The 23324-nt window shown below is 42.7% G+C and overlaps 1 protein-coding gene and 1 long non-coding RNA gene across 4 annotated transcripts; one reads left to right on the top strand and one right to left on the bottom strand.

The window, feature by feature from the left end:
* Positions 1-4040: 4040 nt before the first annotated feature.
* LOC144296455 (uncharacterized) lies at positions 4041-6829 on the top strand. 2 transcript variants are annotated; one of them, XR_013363574.1, is made up of 3 exons: positions 4041-4095; positions 5098-5319; positions 6677-6829. It is a non-coding gene; the product is annotated as an uncharacterized LOC144296455 (long non-coding RNA). The 2 variants fall into 2 exon arrangements; XR_013363573.1 differs by having other exon boundaries at positions 4062-4095; positions 5039-5319.
* Positions 6830-11397: 4568 nt separating this feature from the next.
* Positions 11398-21321, bottom strand: AMER2 (APC membrane recruitment protein 2). 2 transcript variants are annotated; one of them, XM_077868374.1, is made up of 3 exons: positions 20904-21321; positions 20409-20846; positions 11398-20141 (listed from the first exon to the last, which is right to left on the bottom strand). In XM_077868374.1, the coding sequence occupies exons 1-3, from the start codon at positions 21319-21321 to the stop codon at positions 19270-19272; spliced, it is 1728 nt and encodes a 575-aa protein (XP_077724500.1). In that variant the 3' UTR covers positions 11398-19269. The 2 variants fall into 2 exon arrangements, with proteins under 2 accessions (XP_077724500.1, XP_077724499.1); XM_077868373.1 differs by having other exon boundaries at positions 11398-20846.
* Between the last annotated feature and the right edge of the window lie 2003 nt (positions 21322-23324).

Genomic DNA, 23324 nt, shown 5'->3' with positions numbered 1-23324 from the left:
CTCTCTCTGGGTCTCTCATGAATAAATAAATAAATAAATAAATAAATAAATAAATAAATAAATAAAATTTTATTTATTTATTCATGAGAGACCCAGAGAAAGAGAGGTAGAGACAGGGAGAAGACAGGGAGAAGCAGGCTCCATGCAGGGAGCCTGATGTGGGACTCAATCTTGGGACCCCAGGATCATGCCCTGGGCCAAAGACAGGTGCTAAGCCGCTGAGCCCCTTGGGCTGCCCTGAAAGGAAATTTTTAAAGGGATTTTTTAGAAGGAGGAGGGGCACTATCTTTTTCTTCCCGATCCAAAAACATATTAAACAACATTCTGAAATGACTCACACTCCTTCTGGTCTTCTACTGAAAATGGAATTGTTTGCTGTCATTTTGTCAACATGGTGGACACAGACATTTTTGTTGAGGAATATTTTTAAAAATGTATTTATTTATTCTTCTTCTTTAGGAACAGAATTCTTGATCCTTGGGCTCATCAATTGAGATATCCAATTTAGCTCATCTAAGGAAGTTTCAGTGGTCATATCTCACCTCAATTATCTTATTTCCCAGCAAGCATGATTTTGAGCAATTCTATCAGGGTTATATTTTCTCTTCTGTTAGTGTAGTTTATCTTCTGGGGAAGAGGCATACAGGTCTGAGTAGGTGACTACCTTAAAACAAGCTTCTTTTTTTTTTTTAATTTTTATTTATTTATGATAGTCACACAGAGAGAGAGAGGCAGAGACACAGGCAGAGGGAGAAGCAGGCTCCATGCACCGGGAGCCCGACGTGGGATTCGATCCCGGGTCTCCAGGATCGCGCCCTTGGCCAAAGGCAGGCGCCAAACCGCTGCGCCACCCAGGGATCCCAAAACAAGCTTCTTAAAACATGTTCCCAAGATAGAGGAAACAGTGAATTATGACCTAGTGTTATCTGGTGGTATCCAAAAATGTTCCCAAGCACTATCCCCACCCAGACCCAGTTACTTAATATTCATTTTTTGTTCAATATTCCCTATTATAATTACTATCAATCTTTCAACAAATTAGAAATGTCTCAGTCGCCTGTCATCTCTCTCTCAGATCCAATTGGTCATCAAGTATTGTTACTACCTCCTGAATCTCTCTCAAATCTGTATCTTTCCATCCTCCTCTGTGCCTACCTTAATTAAGAAGGCCCTTTCCAGGAATTGTGGACAACTTTCTGGGACTTATAGCAAAAGCCTGAAATGCTTGTGTCCATTCCTTCCATCGCTGGAAAGGAGAACCAGACAAGGATTTGACTTTAGCTCTGGCTTTAAATCTGTCTCCTCCCGCACCATGGAACCGGACTCACCAGGAGGAAATCATTTTTCCTCAGTGTCATCTGTAAAATGAAAGGGTTAGACTACATAATCTCCAAGGTCCTTCCAGCTCAAAAGTTTTGGAATTCTACTTCCAACAACTCTGTCCACACCCCATTTATCTCACGACATTAGTGGGAAAATTAAAATTATTGTACTTTTAGTGCCGGTTGGAAGTGACACTGATGAATTCATAGTAATGAATCCTATCCCTAGAGATTTAAAGCCTCATAAGTCAGAGATTTCAAGCATAGTCACATATATTCAGTCCAGGGAGTAGGGCTTTGGGAACCATTTCTAGTCCCTGGGAAGGACTGGAGGACAGCTTCCAGGTAGGTCTGGAGAGCTAGTTCCAATCAGGCAGGCAGGACTTCAGAGAAGGTTGTGTGTCTGAGTCATTATTAGCCTCAGCACTAGAGCAACAGATTCCCAGGGGACCGGGCCAGGGCTCTTCTAGCATCTGGCACAGCCTCCTTCTCTTCACTCCTTTATCGTTTTCTCTTATTTAATTACTTAGATAGCAGGGGTAGGGAAATTGTTTTAGTAGGCAGCACCAGATTTCTACCAGTGAGACACCTGTTTAAGACAACCCCTGAACCAGACTGTCGGGGGACAGTGAGGGAGCGTGCTCATGTAGGAGGTGGGGAAGCCAAGGGGAAAATAGGAGTAGGTAGTGGAGAGAAAAAGAAACCCAAACAGCCAGCAAATATAGAAAAAGCTGCTTGGATTCCCAGCAAATGGCTGACTGGTGAGGAATACAGAAGCCCTGCTCGCCTCAAGGTGGGATGGACTTCGCAGTGAAATAAATTCTCCTGAGTTCCCTGTGGGATCAGGCTGAGGGAACTTTCCTGAAACTACCTCCTTGCTTAACTAGATTTCCAATTGGAAGGATGGCATTTTTTTTTAAGATTTTATTTATTTATTCATGAGAGACACAGAGAGGCAGAGACATAGGCAGAGGGAGAAGCAGGCTCTCTGCGGGGAATCTGATGTGGGACTCGATCCCAGGACCCCAGGATCACGCCCTGAGCCAAAGGCAGATGTTCAACCACTGAGCCACCCAGGTGCCCTGGAAGGATGGCATTTAGGCTCAGAGGACCAAGTGACCCCAGCTGTCACTTACATTATGTTAGTAACATAACACAACTGTATTGCTTTCTGGCTTTTTAAAATTAAAAATATATTAAGCCTCTGTACTGACCTGTGTTCACTACTACATATCACACTAGAATCCACTGAGATTTATTAGGCTTCTCACAGGGAGCCTGCTTCTCCCTCCGCCTGTGTCTCTGCCTCTCTCTCTGTGTCTCTCATGAATAAATAAATAAAATCTTAAAAATATATATTTAATACTGACTTTCCATAAGACTATTTAATAGAAATTTTTAATTTTCTTAAAGATCTTTATTTATTTGAGAGAGAGCATGTGAGAGAGAGAGAGAGAGAGAGAGCATGAGCAGAGGATGGGGTAGGGGGAGGAGCAGACTCCCCGCTGAGAAGGGAGTCTGACCCTGGGCTGGATCCCAGGACCCCAAGATCATGACCTGAGCCAAAGGCAGACATGCAACCGACTGAACCACCCAGGCATCCCCAATAAAACCTTTTAAAGAATTTTACTGAGGAACCCAACCTAGCTCTCCTTGCACATGGCTTGCCCCTCAGGTTTAAGCCTTAGCAGTCCTTTTCTAAACCTTGAAAGTTACCATGGAGGAGGAAACATGTTCACCCAAATGGGTGATAAAAAATTGAAAGCCATTTTGCAAACCTTTCAAACATTTATAACAGTTGAAATTAAGTTTAAAGAGTCTAACAGCTCCTTCTTTTCTTTGATCAGGGCAAGTGGATGTTGGACCCAATTTGCCTTTTTGACACGAATGACTCCAAAAGTGGAAACTCTCCTTTGTGTAGCTTTCATATATGAGAGCAGTCACTCAGAGGACAGCGAGTCTGCTAAAAGTGCCCTTGGCCAGAAGCATGCTACCCGGAAGGACAGAAATTGGGGCCCAGCCAAGCCCTCCCCTGCCCATGCTCAGCTGTGCCTGGGGCAGAGGAACCCTCCCCTTGCACCTTTCCAGCACAGGCTCCACTCATGTCTCTACTCTTTGTCAAGTGGGCAGCAGTGGTAGAGGTGGATTTCCAGGGGCTGGATCACCTTGCTTGCATTTTCTAGCACTGCAGGGAGTCCCAGGCTTTATTTTCTGTTCTCAGGCCCATGAATACTGTGGGATTCAATACAGTGAATACTGTGGGATAGGCCCTCTACCCTCTGCCCAAGCCACTCTCTGGAACTCCAGACCAGGGTAGTGCCAACCATTCTGGGCCCTGCAGGAGATCAGCTCCTCTAAGCATACCTCTGAGGAATGTCAAGTTAGAGCCACAAGCAGGGAGTAGAAAAGTAATTCTTTAAAGGTTCAGAGAAACAGCCTCATAAAATAAGAAACAAGTGTAGCTGGTAGAGCAATTGGGCATGTAAGTTATGAGACTATAGTATCAATTTTAATTTCTTTACTTTTTTTATAATAAATTTATTTTTTATTGGTGTTCAATTTGTTAATTTCTTTACTTATAAACACTATAACAAAAATAACTTTTGAAAAGTGTTAGTTGGGCCTGATAAAATTAACCTCCCTCCCCTTCCCCGCATCCCTGAAATACTGCAATCCAATTATGATGCTAGCCACTCTGAGTCAGCATAGAAGATTCCACAGGTTAAGTAAGGGCATGGTCCTCAGCTGTCCTCATCTCAGATGCCTGCCACAGGTTTGGTCACCTGCACTTCTGACTAAATGGCTACCAGTTTGGGGGGTTCCCAAGACCTCTTCAGGGTTAAAGAGTTAATTGATAACTCATTAGAATGACTCAGAGAACTCAGGACTGTACTGTACTTAGAAATTATGAAAAAGGATACAAGTCAGGACCAGCCAAGTGAAGAGTCACATAGGGCAAGTTCTGAACAGTCTTAGGCACAGAGCTTCTGTGTCCTGTCTATTGGAATTGGGGTTGTCACCCCTCCCAGAATAACAATGTACTCATAACAAGGAAGCTACCCTCAGAAGCCTCAGTGTCCAGAGATTTTATTGCGGTTTCATTACTTAGATATGATTGATTAAACCATTGGCTTCAAAGTTGAACTCAATTAATCCCCAGCCCCCTTCTCTTCCCTGGGAATGGAAAGGTCAGACTGCAGTCACAAGGCTTGGGGCCCTAGGCTTCTAATCACATGGTTGGTCTCTCTGGCAAGACCAGTCCCATTCTGAGACACCTCCATAGCATAAACTCACATGTGGATGAGCAGCCCACTAGGAATAACAAAGACATTCCTATCATTCAGGAAATTTCAAAGATTTCCAGGTTATCTTTCAGGAAGCAAGACCAGATAAACTCTATTGTAATCCCTAACAACATTAATTTATTGATACAAGACTCTCAGGATAAATCTCCCAGAAAAAGCAGGTATTTTATGGATTTTTCCACTAAAAGAGAACAAATGAACTGTTGGGAAGATAATTCTGGGCTAAATGTCGTATGAGAGCAGGTCGTTAGGAGAATAAAAGACAAAGATGGCAGGAAGAAGGAAAACAAAACCAAAATGCACAGTCATAAAATAAATGATTAAAAAATGCAAGTGCTTGGGGTGGGGAAACTATAAACCATCAGGAAGAATGGAGCCAAGTAAGGTTTCACTTTTTATTACTATTTAAAGACCTATAGGTTGAGAGGTATCACTATGGGAAGACCAATATTCTTTTGAACAAAATGTAGGATGTGGACTTGCCAGTTGATGGGGCTCTCCTCCAACCACTTAAGAAGAAATCTACCTAACACCCACCGGGCAGGCACAAATTGATGGCTATGGTCATGCATCAGGCTGGTGCATATCTGCCAGATTGAGAAAACAAGATGTGACAAGAATCTTCTGAAATGTAGTCCCATGGGCAAAAGAAAGATTTAGAAGCTTGTTAAAAAACACATTACCATCTGGAAGTAAGTACAAGACATAGATCTATGTGAAATTGGTGTCTTGTGGGAAACACTGAGGTGCTAGCAGAGAAAGATCTTTTTAGATTGTCACTGTATTCTTGCCTGACAACTTGGACAGCCTGGTAAGTGAAGCAAGATTAGAGGCAAAGATGTCAAATGTACAGGCCTTCATTTTCTTCAAAGTGGGAAGTTTGAAAACTAAGCCTGTATATAGTGTGGATTTTTTTATGTTCATTTCATGAAAAGTGCATAAGTCTGTACAAAAAGGAATATACAATTTTCCTAAACATTGAGACCTTAATTGTACCTGTTTAATATGTTCTTCACTAAATATTAGTTGCTTCCAAACATACGGCATTTGGTATACTGTAGACTCCACGTTTAGATAACTATTTTTTCACAGAAACTTTCACTTCCCTGATAAGTGAAGAATACTATTATTAAAACTTTTAACAAATACACCAATATTACATCCTTTCTAAGATGCATATTTTCATGATTTTACATCTCTAAAACTGGGTACTTATTTGAATCAGTGGTATCTCACAATTATAATTGCAAGGATTATTTTTTCTTTATGATACATAAGAGAATATGCATCTATAGAAACTTAGATTGGATGAAATATGGGCAATTGCTTAAAATAATGTTATTGGATAAAACATTTAAAGTTTAAAGAGCCCCATTGTCTTGAACAGCTTGAATGCTTTAAGAACATGACAGGAATTAGCTGTCCAAATTCTAGAATTGTTAAAGAACCTTAAAAAGCACCTTTGGGCATGTAAATCTATAGCTTTAAGATATCATATGCTTCTCATTTAATCTCTTAATGTGCTAAGTTATAGTAATAGACTTTTTTATGTTGAACCATATTTCCATTTCTGGAGTAAACCCAATATGGTAAGATGAGCATTGGTTTTATAGACTACTAGATTCAATTTTCTAATAGCGTATATGGAAATGTTGAATTCCATAATAGAGATGTGGCTTTAATTTTCCTCAGATATATGCAACAAGGAATGGTTCCTCTTTCTCTTAAAGACATTGTGTTACATTGGAATTATCTTATCATTAATTGTTTGTTAGAACGTTGGTTCTGCCACCTGGTTTTACTGGGAGGAAGAGTTTTCCCTACTAATTCCATGTCTTTATAATAGTTTTAGGACTTTCTACGTTATCTATTTCTTCTCAAGTCACTTTTGGCAATTTATATATTTTTTGGAATTTACATATTTTGTCTAAAATTTAAAGTTATTGGCATGGCTTTATAGCTAGCACTCTATCTTTTTATCTTTGGCACACAGAAGTCATCTCTCGCCATTCTTTTTTTTTTTTTTTAATTTTATTTACTTATTCATAGAGACACAGAGAGAGAGAGAGAGGCAGAGACGCGGTGGGAGAAACAGGCTCTATGCAGGGAGCCCGACGCTGGACTCGATCCCGAGTACCCAGGATCACACCCCGGGCTGCAGGTGGCGCTAAACCGCCGAGCCACCGGGGCTGCCTGTCTCTTCCCATTTTTTTTAATTTATTTATTTATTTATTTATTTTTTATTTTTTTATTTTATTTTTTTTTCTCTTCCCATTCTGAATCTTACTTGTATCATCTCTTTTTCTTAATAAATATTATTAGATGCTTTTCAAAAGAATTGATTTTTTCTTTGTTGATCCACTTTAGAGTATCTTTGTTTCCAATCTCATTACTTTCTGCTAATTTAAATCCTTATTTATACCTTCTAGGGGCTTATTCTGTTATTCTTTTTTCTAACTTCTTAACATTTGATTAAAATGGATTATTAACTCATTAATTCTAGCCTTTTATCTTTTCAGATCGAAGCATTTTAAGCTGTAAAATTCCTTTTAAGTAACCTTTAGCTATATTCCATGTTTTAATATATAATGTTTTCATAATTATGCACTCCTAATTGTTTTCTAGTATCTAGTATCCATTCTCATTTATTCTTTGATCCATAAGTTATTTAAAGGCACATTTAAAACTAAAAAAAAAAAAAACTTTTTCCAAATGTATGGTGTGGTTTTAGTTATCTTATTTCTACTAATTTCTAGCATATTTATAATAAAAGAACATGTTCTGCATGTAACTGATTTTTTTTTAAAGCTTAAGGCCTACTTCATGGCTTAGGATGTAGCCAAGTTTCATAAATGTTTTGTTTGTGCTTGAAAAGAATGTGGATTCTCTAATTGTTTGATCCAGGATTATATGCATCCAAATATATAAGTGTTTCTCAAATCTTTATCCTTACTGATTTTGTGCCTGCTTGATCTTTCAATTACCAAAAAGGCCCACAAAACTGCTCTTCTGCTCTGATTGTGGATTTAACTGTCTCCTGTATGGTTCCCAGCCCATTCTTGGACCATGGAACTGAAAGTTCTAGACCTCCAGGAATCAGTAATAACATCCAAGGATTTCTGGTCTCCCTCCTGTAATAATAGCTCAACAATCCATGTAGAGGAAAAAAAAATGAACTTTGTCTGTCATCTTTAAGAGTTCTATACAGGAGATTTTTAAAACTTTTATATTGCCAGAAACACGTAAGATCTCTAAGCCTCACTTTTTCATTGGAAAATGGAAATAATAATATCTGAGGTTGAGGGTCCCCAGGAAATGACACCAGGACAGAGATTTGTATTCAGGGAGTTTGTTGGGAAGTGTAAGTGGCCTTAGCAGAGAGTGTTATACCTCACTCCCTCATACCCATCAAGTTGAGCATGAACTGAACACATTAAGTAGTTGATGGTTCTTGAGCTAAGCCAAATGGCATGAATCTATTTTCTTTTTAAAGTTTTATTTATTTATTTATTCATGAGAGACACAGAAAGAGAGTGGCAGAGACACAGGCAGGGGGAGAAGCAGGCTCCATGCAGCGAGCCCGATGTGGGACCCAATCCCAGGACTCCAGTATCACACCCCGAGCCGAGGACAGATGCTCAACTGCCAAGCCACCCAGGCCTCCCATGAATCTATTTTCTGGCACATATAATGGATATAACTATTTCATGGGATGGAGAGCTGCAACTAGACTGTGACATCGGGCATGGGACCACTGGAGCACCTGGTAAGAGTTGTCCCTGACTGAGAGAACAAGACTCCTCTAAAAAGTGCCTACATCCCTTGGGTAACAAGCCAACATGCAGGCAGCTTCTGGTACTGAGAACAACTATCAAGGATTCTCAGTTACTTCTGAAAGGCCACTTTACACAGAGCATGGGGAATCTAGAGATCTCAGGAGCTGAGAAGGACATTAAGCTTACACACCTAGAAGCTAGAAAAGCATAAAATCTTAAATGATCTTAAGTGGGAACCCTCTTCTTGATGGAACACAAATACACATTTTGCTGCTTCCACCCAGGGAACAAGGAAAAGGGGATGTGTCTACAGCCCTAGGTCCTAGTCTTTGCCCAGACTTCTATTTGTTCTTGGGAATGTCCCTTTCTTCATCTTACTGCTGGTTCATGAGCACCTGACATATCCTGGAGTGTGCAGGAATTTGTGAGTACAAAGCATAGGTGGATAGGAAAATTCAAGGGCAGTTTTCCATTGCTTTGTTCTCTTAGTTTCGATTTATGACATTAAACTCTTCCTTCTGAGACACATGTTTTTAACTCCCCTTTGGCTTGCAGTTGCTTCCTCAGGATTCTATACATTTGGCTTAAAGTTCTGTGAAAACAGCATAAAAGGAGAAAATTGTGTATGCCCTTAAAACTCTCCCGTGAAGGGTCACAATGGAGACCCACGTCTATCAGTATGTTCAGTGTGGCCAACTACTCTCTTCCTGTCAGAAATAGATGAGTTTCTCGGATTGAGTTTGGCTGCCATGTCAATGAAAATGTTATTATCATTAAATCCCAGAATCCCACATCCCCCTGAGGGCAGAGAGATGCTCATTCTGTGAGAAGTGCTTAGGAACTGAGGCTGATTCAGAGCACAGGCCTTGCTCGTCTGCGGCTTGAAATGGTAGAAGCTATTGTCCACTTGCGTAAATTATTTTCTATCTCTTAAACCGATACAGTAACTTTTTTTTTTCAGGTTAAGGACATCAATGATCTCTCTCTACTAAGTGGGTGTACTAAACCCCTCAGCTACCTACCTTCAGTTATGGTTGTGCTATTTCTTACAGCTAGTTGTTTGGTGTCTCAGGGAGTAAGCTCCTTTCCAATTTTAGCACCACTGTGTCTGGTCATTGTTGTTTTAGCTGCCAACTCTCCAACCAGCTCAGCTACTGTCCTTGACTTCTTCCACAAAGACTAGGCTTTCCCCCTTAGTCTCTCCTAATTGTATGTAGGCTTTTCATTTCAAAATAATGTGTCTCAGAATAAGACACTTAAGACCACCTTGACTCCCATTTGTTTCCTTGTTTGTATATAAGCATACTTCACCACTCTACACCTCCACCCCATCCAAGAAGTTCCTATTTATCTCTATGTATATCAAAGCAAGTTCTCTGTTCAAGAAATTTCAACTCCAGCCCATAAAGTTTTAATCTTTATAAATGCTTTTTTTAAAAAAACAAGAATAACTAAATGAACATAAGCAAAAAACATACTATGTCTTAGACATCTACATTTCTGAAAGTTAATAGTGGTACAATCACTCTTCTAAATTAAATCTTATCATTCTAATTTTATAGAATAGGAAAATGAGTCTCACAGAAGTTAAGGAAATTGCCTGAAGAACAGATAAGTGCCCAAACCATAATTCAAACCCAGATTCTGTTTGGTTTCCAAATTTGGCCTCTTTTTACCACACCTTTCTCCTTCAAAGACTTTAGGGTAAGTCTAGCATCTATGAGCTTTAGCCTCCTCATTGCCTCATTAAAGGGAAATTGAATTCAGTTATTTTGAGGTGCTTCTATGTTGATTCTAGGATAAGAGAAGAAGTGAAAGGGAATTAAAAGAGACTGTGAGAAAGGGGGAGGCACAACACAAAGGGAGTAGAAGCTTTGTGAGTTTCTTCTGCCCTTATTTGTGGTTCTATCGATGTATATTTACCCTGCTTCCTGTGACTAATCAGATCTCCCTTTGGAAGTTTACCCTCACATTCTACAGACAGATATAAAATTTTCTTGTTATTTAAGAGAAATACAAGCCAGCGCAGTGTGAACAAGCCTATTTTAAGGGAAGTATATTTCAAAAAAAATTATGCAGTCATCGATAGGTTTTTTAAAACATAAAACGGCACAGCCTCATTAGTCTTTACACTGAATTTCAAAATACTCTGGATTTGAACTGCTGGACATATAAAGTGAAAATATAGCCCTGTTAAAAAGAAAGCCACAGTCCAAAATGGCCAACCTAGGCCAAGTCACCAAACCAGGACTTAGTACCTAACCTATGCCTCCCCCAGAAATTATAAGTTTTAACTGGTCAGTTGGAAATTTTCTCGTCAGCATCAGAGGTTTTCTGCCACATGGGTCCTCTCCATCTCCCAAAGGAAGATGGGGTCAGCCACCTACTAAAACCCACAGCCCTTCCCCCTAAGGGGAGGTGACCTTGCATGAAATAATCTTTTTTATTTCTTTTACTAATAGGTCTTTGCCCCACTCTCCTTCCTTTGAAAACCCTCTATTTCATACAATTCCTTCAGAGCATCTCTCTACTTGCTAGAAGGGATGCTGCCCAATTCATGAACTGTTTAATAAAGCCAATTCTATTTTCAAATTTACTTGGTTAAATTTGCTTTTTAACATCCCCCCCCCAATAAAATAGAATAAAACCCAGAAAACAATTCTTTAAAAAAAAAGACTCCAGTTGGCTGCTCCTATCACAGATCAGTTGGCCTCACATGTGCTTATGAGGAATGGAGATTTTCTGAGTAAAAGGCTCAGAAATCAGATCCACATCAGAATAACAAGGCTTTTGAAAGGCAATTACCCAAACCGAACAATAATTTTTCACTTGTTTACAAAGTGTGAAAAGAAATACAAGCCACCATTGGTTTTTCCACCAATTTCATACACGTACATCAGATTATCATTATCACCATCATTAGTATCAATTCTAAAAATTAAAAAGGTTGGAAATAAAATTCATCCTGGAAAAATAATAACCAAGAGAATTCACTTTAAATGTAAAGGAGCAACAAAATTTATTAACTGAATTAAACACAACAGTTAAAATGGCAGTGTTGTATTTTCATTTTAAGATGTTTGAATGAAACGAGAAAAGTGCTATTAGTCCAAGCTTCTTACATTCATTAAAAGAATGACTATCAAAAACAGCAACATGCACAATGATACATATGCACAAAATGGAGTTATATCAACAAATATACAAAATACCCAAAATAAAAATATTTACAGGTTTAAAAATATAAACATTGGTTCATTTATCCCATTAAATCATTGGAGTGGAGAAAGGAGAAAAGATCCTATTGCTATTTAGAATCCTTTTTTAAAACAAGTTTTAAAAACATAGAGTAGTTCTAGGAGACGATTTTTGATGTTTGGGGGGAATTTAACATTCTATTATAAAAATAATATCTATAAACCTACTAACAATTTTCCTCCTGTGCACAAAAATAATACAGCCAGAAGCTTGTCCTCAAAGACATGCCTGACTTTCAGGAAAACTAATTATAGAAATGGAGTTTTTCATTTGGGTCTTCTTTGTCATTATTTTCAAATAACCTGCAATTAATTCCCTATATTATACTGAGATATTTCATATAAATAACTTGGTCAAAACCTGAAGTTAGTAATGAGCCTGGTAGAGAGCTGGAGTCATGTAAAAATGACAAAAATTTACTTTGCCTAGAACATCAAAACCATTTTCCCTGATGTTCTTGATAAAACAACTACTCTCCGATCCTTCATGTTCAGTTAAATTTGTCCTAGAAGCAATAACTCTAACTTTGTTAGAGTTTCTCTTCCTTTCTTTAGAAATAACTATAGTGGGAGGATAAATGGTTGCAATGCAGATGTTTGAAAAAGTTCACTAATTCCTTCAGGCTACCTAGGACCATTTCATGTTATGTTACAAGTTTTTACTCTCTGTCCACTCTGTTTATGCAGGCTGACCAGATATTTTTAGTATCTCTTCTTTAGCTTATTAGACATTCCAGGTAGGTATCTAGAAAGTTTAATATGTCTCCGATAACCAGTCACTTCAGCTATATTTTATTAGAAATGTTATGTTCAGGCAGCCTGGGTGGCTCAGCGGTTAGCACCGCCTTCAGCCCAGGGCCTGATTCTGGAGACACAGGATCGAGTCCCACGTTGTCAGGCTCCCTGCATGGAGCCTGCTTCTCCCTCTGCCTGTGCCTCTGACTCTCTCTCTCTCTCTCTGGGTCTCTCATGAATAAATAAATAAAATCTTTTTTTTTTTTTTAAAGAAATGTTATGTTCTCACACAAAGCAGAAAGTCAATCCACCAATTATTGAGTAATTACCACAAATGACCCCAGTTTACATTTCAGTAGAATGACCACCTGTTATTGAAATCTTCTACCGAGTCTCATTAAAATGAGGTCTGAAATTAATTTTAAAAGCATTTTACCAAGTGTAGGCAGGCCATATATTAGGGAAATAGTCTCGTTAATTGTGACCATGATGCAATTTCAAGTGAATTTTCCCTAAATACTGGGAGTACTAACAGAATCAGAATGGGAGAAAATTCAGGTTGCAACCTGCTGGATTCACTACTAAAACTGTGTTTGGTTTTATTATTGACAGAACATATATCAGATCACAAAATCTGTATGTAGACCTGTTTGTTTGCAACTCCAAAGTAATTGATGAATATAGTCCACAACTTTGGCCCAGGTGGGAAGAAAACCTGCTAGTCTCTGACCTCTACCTTTTAGGCTTGCTTTTGAAAAGCCATCAAAGAATCAAAAAAAAAAAAAAAAAAATACAAGTTCCTTTTAACTAAAATAATCATCAGTTGGATGGTACCCACAATTATAAAAATTTGGTTTGGCTCTTGCAGTTAAGAACTTTGATCAGTTTCTTAATTAAAACAAGTTTTACAGAAATTGATCATATGGCTTTAAAAAAAGATGTAGAATTAAAGCATAAGGTATATAGTTAGGTTTCTGATTCAAATTTTGTCTGTTACTTATGAAATGGGTGACTTTGGACAAGGTATTTCACCTTTGCGAGCATCATTTTCTTTCTCTGCAGGATGGAGCCAATACCCAGCCTGCATGGTCCCTGTGAACAGTGGTGATAATAGTGTAAAAGAAAGCACAGAGCATCATCCCGGCGCAGGGCAAACACACAGTATATGTCAGTTATTTTACTTTAATATAAAATACTCAAATTTACGATGACTGACTTAATAGGTCTTCAATAAATATTGAGTGAATTAATGAATCAGAAAATATGACCTAGGATGCAGTGGCCATAGACAGAATGTAGGATGCACTACTTTTTAAAGAGCCAGGAGCTTCTCTCTGAAGTTCAGAATTGTATCAATGCAGGGATCTACTACTCAGCTAGTAGTTATTTAAACAAACCACATGGAACACCCAGAGCAAGGCTAGACTGGGCTTATTGTGGAAAAACAAGTGCAACGTGCTTGGAATGACTGACATCCTATAGGGAAGTATCACCATGACAACAGATTTCTGTCTATATTTTTTATGTTAACCTGTCTATATGTTTTATGTTAACCTCAAGGAGGAGAAGATACCATCAAAAGAAAGCAGAGTGTTTGCCTATTAACTGTGCCTGGTTTCTCTGCCAGTGATATGACCACCATTGTCTCCAACACAAAACCAATGTTCGGCTTCATGACATGGGTTAGCTTTGTTCCTATTGGAAGTGAGCTGGTCATGACATTGAGCTTAGCTCTTGTGTTCTTAGCTCTTGTGTCACTCTAAGTTACTGAAGAGTTTATATTTCCATCCCAGAGGCTAGAAGAAAAGAGAAAGAAAGAGAAAGAGGGGAGTTGGGAGGTGGGTGGAGATGAGATGGGATGGGACGGAAACAAAAAGCATGAATTAAAGATGGCACACTGGGGAAATAATATTGCCTCAACCCACGCAGCTGCTAAGAGGACCAAGTAAATATTTGTAAAGCTCCTAGCAGTCACTGGCATTTAGCAAGTACTCAACACATGCTCATCATTGTTAAAATTACTATTATTGTTTTGAGAGGAGTTTGTGTGGCTTAATCCATTCCATTCATATTCAAGCTCACCCCATTCTGCTCTATCCCACAAACCATAAGCAACAAATGCAAAAAAAAAAAAAAAAAAGTAGGTAAAATAAAAGATGTTTTTAATGACTGTTAAGAAGGTCCAGTCACAGTATGACCATGTGTGAGCTCCAAACTGCACGTGTTTTTATATAGCGTATGCCCCGTAAATACAGGTTGCATCGAATTACAGTAAACATTGGTCATAAGAGTGCGCCCAGTTCCCATTCTGGAGGCTTTGTGACTATTTTAATCTTTGCTTTTTTTCAGTTTGAGAAAGAACGCCTTTCCATAATCATGAAACCATCATTCTGAATCACTCCTTAAAAAGCATTATCTGGAGTGAGATGATAACATTCCTTATAAGCAGCTATAGTTGCAACAAACTATCTCCGCTAAAGCATTAGCACAGGGCAAAGGCTTTAAGAAGCAATTTATGACAGCCATCACAAAATCCTCAGAGGCACTCGGGTGACTGCCCTTGAGGGGAAGCCACGCTTAGGGAGGGGGAGCTACTGACAATGTTACAGACACATCTTTTTATGAAGTAAATGCTTGCCTCTTGCTTTCCCACACAGGGTGTATAAGCCACCAATCTGCCATGCTAGCTTTTGGTCCCAAACTGTCATGAATATTTGTGCATAAGGAATCAGAAATTCCTTAGGCCCAGTTTCCACAAATAAGAATGTGTGTTGCAGTTCATTGCTCCATCTGGCGAAAAGGGAGGGAAAACAGGTAGCGCCAAGGTATTCAGGTTTCTCCTCTTATTTCATGCAAGTACTTCTAACTGGTCATTCCCAGTGGTGATAAGAGGCAATTGTGGTGCTTTCTCTTTTTAAGAGTATAAAACTCTTGAATTAATTTCTTAAGAAGGATAAGGGAAGCGAAGTCTATGTGGCTAAATTGGAACACGCCTCCACAGAAACCGAGCACAGGGGACCAGTGCCAGATTATCATCGTTCAGGAGAGAAATCTGGAATGACAATCAAGAAATGTGTTCCACTACACCAGTGTCAAAAGATGCCACCATCATGAGAAGTGTCCCCTTATTGCTATCTCAGTAAGCAAACATGGTAGGGACAGGACAGAAACTACCTCAGTCTGTTTCTTCATGCAAAGTTAGTGGCAAAAAGCCTCTGAAACCTAATCTGACAAAGATGTAAATAATGAAAACTCAGAAAGACCAGTCGAAGAAATCTGGATACCTAATATAGTCTTTTACCTTCATAACTGTGTAAGCAAAGGGTTATTTGAATAGTCATCCATGTGCAAATGCTTCAAAACTGCTTCTGAGACTAATGACAAAACCCTTGAAATCCTACAGTAAGTTATCACTCTCATAGACATTAAACACTTTGTATTTAAATAAGCAGATAATTAGTAGAAAATTTATCTTACGGATAAAAGTCTTTAACGTCCCATATGTCGTTGTTGTTAGGTAAAATAATAAGAATCTGTTTTCTCTTGCAATTATTGAAAATGCTATCATAAAATTTCTCCCCGTCAGTGCTAATGGAAGAATAAAAGCCTCCAACTGCCATTAGTACTGACGCCAGAGTAGTTCAAGTAACATTGTCTGTGTAATGTAGATATTAAAGTCAGGCTGTCTTTGTGCAGAGCTATTAAACTCACTGATAAATTCAGGGCCAACGATTGATTTGACTTTTTCCTCTCTAATTTGTCCAGCTCTCTGACTAAAGAGACCTCATCAACCCCATATCTCAGAATCATATACACACACAGCAAAGGGGTCATCAGCCCATACTTAATCCTTCCCATTAAAAAAAATCAGCAAATATGGCCAAATTAGGAAATGCATTAATACTAATTAGAATATAAATATTAAAATGCTCAAAAAAAAAAAAAAAAAACAACACAAACAAACCCAGCAATCTCCAGGAATACGAATGAGAGAAAGTAGCCCTTGGCACAAAAAAAAAAAAAAAAAAAGCAACCACAAAGCCTTATTAGTGGGTGGAAAAGGTTTAGTTGCAGGCTTCCTGCATTGGTCCTGATTTCCCATCTAGCTACTGACGCCACTTAATTAATTGCCTGCATCTTTCATTTGACTTGTGTGGGTGGAATTCTTAAAGATAGAGAGTTTTTTAGAAAATAGAAAGCATATGGAAAAAAGAATAAAAAGAAAATATTTTATATCTTGTATAATGGGTTAATTGACAGGCAAGGGGAAGTGAAGGTAAGCTTTGCTGTCATTTTCCTTTACTTACAAAAAGAAGACACAGCCTAGTGGTATAATTGCAGAAATAAGTCCCCAAAGCCATGAAAGCAAAAATAGTTTGTCTCAGTGCTAACAAAATAGATTTATCAATAGATTGCCTTTACCGTTATAATATTCCCATCAGTACTTCAGGTACCCTTAACTTTCCTGTACAATTGAACAGATGAACAAATATAACTTTGTCGTGGAGTCACACAGAGGAGAATATAATCCTCACAAGAAAATGAACAAGAAGAAAATAAAGATCCTTTGTTTTAGGGCTAGGAATAAAATTTACGTTCTTTACATTCACTAGGGGAAAATGAATGCATTCGGAGTCTAAATAGTACTATCAGCGTGAAATCAAATTTAAATCCCTTTCTCAAGACAGAAATAATTTGTAAAATATTTCCAAGTATACAGTAGATGCCTTTGTCTGTTAGTTTGTGCACAGTTGAGTGCATAAGCACGTGTGTGAGTGGCTTTATGAATTCCTCGTGGTGGGTTCAGAGTGCTTGCTTAAGGCTATGTCTGATTATAGGACCTCATCTATATAAGGAAATTAAATATTAAAACAGTACTTTGAAATAACATCAGGGATCTGATACAATGCAATAAAAGCCGATAATCTGACTAATAAGAAGATCCAACAAATCTCTACCACCTCTTCTAATTGAATCATTGCAAATTTAAAATGGAGAACAATTTATGCTACTGGTTCAAATTTGTTTGTCTTTGAGGTCCGTTTATTTTGTTTCTTTTGTATTCTTAAAATAGATTTCCATATACATAACTTGCCTCTTTCTTTCCCTTATGAAACAGAAAACAAGCTTAGAAAATGTAAAATATCAGTTCATCACTTAGGCAATCTCTCTGGAAAATGGGAGTTATATAGAAGTGTTTGTGCCATTCATATACATGCAGTGTTGCTTGAAAATGTCTAATCTTCCTGATACCATGAATCAACTCCTAGTAGAAGCTCTGGTCTTTTGATTAAGCACACTGAAGTGCATTTCAAAGAGGATATTATATAATCATTAGATGCTAATAGCATTCTAGGAACTGCTTCAGTTAATTGCTCAAACTATTCAGGCATATGGTAACCCGTTCTGAAATAAATGTTTCGTCTAAAAGAATAGAAAACCTATACAATATGGAAACCACTTTTCAAAAAAGAAAATCTTGGCATAGAGTGTTGATGATATGTATGCTTGCCAGTGTCATATTCTGAACATACCTGTCTCAATCATAAGTCTATAAATCAAAAGTCAAATAACATGGGAAACTCTATTTTTCTTTTCTTTTTTTTCCCATATGTTCCTCATTTGGAAATCCCCATGTTGTAGAATGGTTGAATCCAAAATTTTTATAACCAAGGTAAAAAAAAAAAAAATTCTCTGAAAACCAGGATTGGGGTGAGAAGTAAATAGTCTCTTACCCAAGACAAGACAGAACCATTTCTCTGGGACATCAACACAATAGACCCTTTTCTTTTTTTTTTTTTTTCTCCTGCATTGAGAGCCAGAGAACCCATATAAAACAAAAACAGAATTTCTTTAGGTTACAGTACATAAAAGAACATCAGTGGTTCGTGGACAGTTATCATAACTAGTTATAAAACCAGATTTTAAATCCGAGGTTACTGACAGATTATAAAATGTTAACAGCTGGATAAACTGTAAAATATGCATTATCTACACATGAAAAGGTTACAGTTTATAAATGCTAGAATACTGTGTCTATTGGCATTTTAGTGGAATCTTTCCCTGATCCTTATTTCTTCACTGGGTGGGAAAGAAAAAGAAGAAACCTGCTCTGCTGAGCTTTTTATTTCTCCCCTAACAAATGGTCTACACCAACCAAACCAAAATGCTCCTTTATTGTCCTAGTGGTAGATATTGACCTATTTGCATACCCATCAACTGAAAGTAGGCAAGTTTTCTGCCAATGAACAACCCCTTCTGCTCATCAGGTAAAATACCTGGCTCTTTCAGCTCTGTAGGTGTTTCCCACACAGTGATACAGCAAAAAGTCTTTTTTCTTTTCTCTCTCTTTCTCTCTTTCTCTTTTTCCTGGAAAGAAAAAGGAAAAGAAGGAAGGAAGGAAAGTGTCATGGAAGAAGGGGGGCTCCTCTGGTGCTGGCAGTGGTTCCTCCAGGCCCTGTCTGGACGCTGGCACAGCCAAACATCATGGCATGATGCCCACTTGGGTTTGGTTAAGTCCTGTTTTCTGCAAAGGCAAGTAAAGGTGACTTCCAGGTGTTCAGTGCATCAAAGGAAAAAAGGAAAAAAAAAAAAAAGATGTTTTTAAAAGGCAAAAAATTAAAAGTGCTTGGAAATCATTCTCGGGTAGCTTATTTGAGCGGAGAATCCCATGTGTAGCACCCCGTCTCTGGTGTATCCGGGCCCTGCTGGCGTCGCCGAGACCTCCTCGGTGTGGGCTCTGGAGCAGGGATGGCCCTACAAGCCTTTCTTTAGGGGAAGCAAGACCTCTGTTCGTGCTTTCCAGGGCGGGGGGGGGCGGGGGGGGGAGTTGTATTCCTTGACAAGTGGTCCATCCACCTGGGCTTCGTAGACCTCACAACTTTTTGGCACTGTCGTGGCACGCCGCGGCCCGCAGGGTGGTCCCAGCCAAACCCCGGCTGCTGACCCTGCGGACCAGCACCTTGGAGACTGGGATTTTGGTTCTGGGCATCTCACTCCGGACTGGCTGCTGGTGCACCACGGGATGGCTGGACGGAAGGCCCGCCAGGTGCTTGATGCTGATGGGGATTTTGGAGTCCTTGGGCAAAGTGCCAGGTGTTCGCAGCGGGCAGGTGATGGTGACCGGAGACACAGGCTTCAAGCGGGCCGGGCCGGGCGTCTCGTCGCTGGCGGGGCGGGCGGCGGGGTCGGCGTGGGGGTCGCGGGGCGCGTCCCCGCTGGGGCTCTGCCGGGGGGCGCTGGCCCGCGGGCCGTCCTCCTCGGGCCCGGGCCCGGGCGGGGAAGCCCAGCAGCCCTGGTCGCCGTTGGGGACGGCCGCCGGGGGCTCGCGGCGCGGCTGCGTGGGCTGGTCCGGGGGCTGGTCCGGGGGCGGGGGCGGGGGCGGGGGCTCGGGGGCGCCGCGGTCGAGCCTCGGGTGCCTGCCCGGGGGCGCGTCCCTGGCCCCTTCCGCGCCCCGGGCGTCCCCGCCCGCCCCCGCCCCCGCCCCCGCCCCCGCCTGGGCCGCCTGGGCCGCCTGGGCCGCCTGGGCCGCCGGGCCCTGGTCCTCGGCCTGGGCCAGCATGTCCCAGAACTCCTGGAGGTAGGTGTCGTCCAGCTCGTCCGGGCTCGCCATCTCCTCCCCTCCTCCTTGGTAGGCCACCACGCCGGCGCTCCTTCTAGGGGGGCCCGGCTGCCCGGGCCCGGGGCCATGCTGGGCGCGGCCGGGGCCTGCCTCGTCCTCGGGGTCTGCGATAATATCTCCGCAGCCTGTAAGAGAGTCAAAGCTTTTCAGTGAAGTCACGTCAGAAAACATGAGACAAATAGGCTCTGCCGACGGGTCTGAGGGCGGGTCGACGGAGCCGGGGTCAGGGGCGCGGCCGCCGCCGCCGCCTTCCGAGTCGCCGGGGCGGTCCCCGGGGCTGCGGGGGCTGCGGGCGTCGTCGGCCGGCCGGCCCTCCCCAGGGCGCAGCTCCCGGGCGGCCCGGGGCTCCTGGGCTTCCCCGGCCGGCGCCGGCTGCCCCCCCGCGAGCTCACCTGCTGGCCGCGGCGGCGCGTCCCCGCTGGGCTGCTCCGGCGGGCTGGCGCGGGCGGGCGCGGGCGCGGGCGCGGGCGCGGGCGCCTCCTCCTGGACGCACTCCAGGCTGGCGGTGAGCGAGCCGGGCAGGATGAGGCCGCCCGGGGCCCCCGCGCGCTCGCCCTTGGCCTCCGCCTTGGCGCGCTTGTCCTTCCTGTGCCAGCGCATGCTGCTGAACAGCCCCTTGAGCCCTCGCTTTTGTTTGCCGCCGGCCTTGCCCGCGTCGGCCGGCTCGCCCCTGCCGCTCTCCGGCCGCCCGTTCTTGCGCAGCAGGGAGAAGAAGCTGTGGGACTTGGCCACCGAGCTGCCGCCCAGGGAGCCCGCGCCGGGCCCCGCCGGCCTGGGGGGCCCCGGGTGCGGCCGCCCCCCGCCTCCGCCGCCGCCGCCGCCGCCGCCTCCTCCGCCGCCTCCTCCGCCGCCTCCTCCGCCGCCGCCGCGGTCCCCCCCCCCGCCGCGCGGCTCCTCCTTCCTGCCGCTCTCCAGCACCAGCACCTCGGCCAGGCCGTCGTGCGTCCGGCTGCGCACCATCCCCGCCGGACCCGCGCCTTTCCCGTCCCCTTTGTTTCGGACCCCAAAAATGCTGGGCATGGTGCCACCCGATCTCCTCTTCTTGAACAGTTTGAAGGCGGCTTTGTTAATCCTCCCCGACGGCTGCTCGGCGGCCGGCGGCGTCTCGGCGGCGCAGTCACAGTGCGAGTCCATGTCTGCCGCGAGGGTCCCGGCCCCGGCCCCGGCCCCGGCCTCCGCCTCCGCCTCCGCCTCCGCCTCCGCCTTCCTCCTGCAGCCCCCCGCGGACGCGCCGCCGCCGCCGCGCTCGCTGACAGCCTGGCCGCCGCCGCCGCCGCCGCCGCCGCGGCCCGCGCTCGTCTCCATGGAAACCGAGCGGGCTGAGCCGCTTTCGTCAGCGCGGGCTCGCGCCAGCCCGCTGTCACCCGCGCCCTCCATCAACCTGAGCCGCTCGCGCCGCCGCCGCCGCCGCCGCCGCCGCAGCAGCAGAAGCGCGCATCAAAGAGCGTCTCCCCTCCCGCCCAGGCCTTATATAATACCCTAACCCACTTCGGAGCCGGCTCGGCTTTGTGCTGCACGGTCTGCGCGCGTGGGGCAGGGGCAGGGCAGGCGGCAGAGCCTCCAGGCGACTGCAGAGATTAGAGCCGTCATGATGGAAGGCGGACTCCCGCCCGCCTCACCCACCTTCGGGTCCCTCCTCCTCTCCAGAAGCCCGGTGGTGGATCGCAAAAACCACCAGCACCCCCCCCCACCACCACCACCACCAAAATAATAAATGAATGAATGAATGAATGAATGAAAAATAAAAAAGGAAAAGGACAAAGAAATTCACCCCCAACACAAAATGGTCATTGCTCTCAGCGCCTCTCCTGGACTTCACAAGTCTTTGTGTCTTTCCCAAGCCTTTCACCTCTGTCCTTATCACTTGGGCACCAAGCCCAGCAGGCATGGAGCGTGTCTTGTTGACATCTGTGGCTTGTCCACTGCTGAGCCACAGTCTCCAGGTCGATGTTGAATCCTTAGCACTGCGGTTCCAGATTCTTGCTGCAAAAACACCAGCCATCCGCCGAATACCAATTAGCAACTCTCCGCAAGGAAAGAAGTGCAGTTAGTTCTGTAAAGTGGAAGGTGACTGGTCCTCAGAGGCAACTGTGGCTTTTATCCCACACTCCAGGTCCTGGGGCTCAGGTCACAGAAGCCACGGCCTAGCCTGCACTTGATCACAATGGATGAGTGGAGGAGAGAGGACACAGTTTGAGAATCTCAGGTCCACTCCACAGGTGGTCCTTGGAGTTCAGGGTCTGCCTTCTTTCCCCTTGGGCAGGACAAGGGCTTTACTCCCGATCCCTACTGCTGCCACCCCCTACCCACTTCCACATCCCCAGGGCTTCCTGCAGCCCCCTCTGGGACAGGGAAAAGCCTGGCAGGGTCCCTGAGTGCCGGGGAGTCTCTGCAATTGCTCTGACCCACGTCATCTGGGCAAAAGGGAAACCTTGCCCCAGGGAATGGCCCGATCTGGGGATCTTTTCTGTAATCTGACTTCGATGGTGACTGCTAATATTATAACCTTGACACCTAATTTCCTGACCCTAACTGAAGGTTTATTAGCAATGGAAGAAGAAATTTGGAGAAGCATGTACATATATTCATGTCATATATACATGAAAGAAGAAATTTGGAAAAGCATCTACACATATATATAATTTATATATATCTAATATTTAATAATATGTGATAAAGATATAATATTAATATATGATTTATTTTGTTCATTATTATTGTTTAGCAATATGTGATATTTATGTATACGTGAATATCCATCTTTTCCCTAATCATCTTGAGCTTCATTTTTTTATGAGTTACATGCATTATACCTGGAAACTCCATTCTCTATGGGTTGAAGTCAGAGTTTTACTAATAATGTGTTAAGCCACTGCAGCTCCTGTAGCATGGAACACAGTTGGTTCGAATTTAGGACTTGGGGTTGTTAGCTGTATACTTGCCCTTTTCTGTTGATTTTTATCAAGAGCATTGTTTTATAAAATTTCTAAAATAAGCGGTTTGGATTCAGGAGAGGTTTTCATTCTCAGCATTTGTTTTTTGTTTGTTTGTTTGGGCTTTTTAAATATTTTATTTATTTATTCATGAGAGACACACAGAGAGGGAGAAAGGCAGAGACATAGGCAGAGGGAGAAGCAGGCTCCATGCAGGGAGCCCAATACGGGACCAGATCCCAAGACCCCCGGATCATGCCCAGAGCCAAAGGCAGATGCTCAACCGCTGAGCCACCCAGGCGTCCCTTTTTGTTTTTTGTTTTTTAAGATTTATTTATTTATTCACTTATTTTATAGAGAGAGCATTTATGCAAG

Source organism: Canis aureus, chromosome 24, assembly GCF_053574225.1.
Source record: "Canis aureus isolate CA01 chromosome 24, VMU_Caureus_v.1.0, whole genome shotgun sequence".
NCBI lineage: Eukaryota > Metazoa > Chordata > Mammalia > Carnivora > Canidae > Canis > Canis aureus.
This window is presented reverse-complemented; position numbering and strand designations above follow the sequence as displayed.

Excerpts from the sequence above, each read along its gene's own strand:
- AMER2 (XM_077868373.1), bottom strand. The coding sequence starts at position 21,321 with ATGGAGACGAGCGCGGGCCGCGGCGGCGGCGGCGGCGGCGGCGGCCAG. Across the intron at positions 20,847-20,903 it reads CGGCAGGAAGGAGGAGCCGC|GAGGCGGCGGCGGCGGCGGC; the intron begins GCGGCGGGGGGG and ends GAGGCGGCGGAG.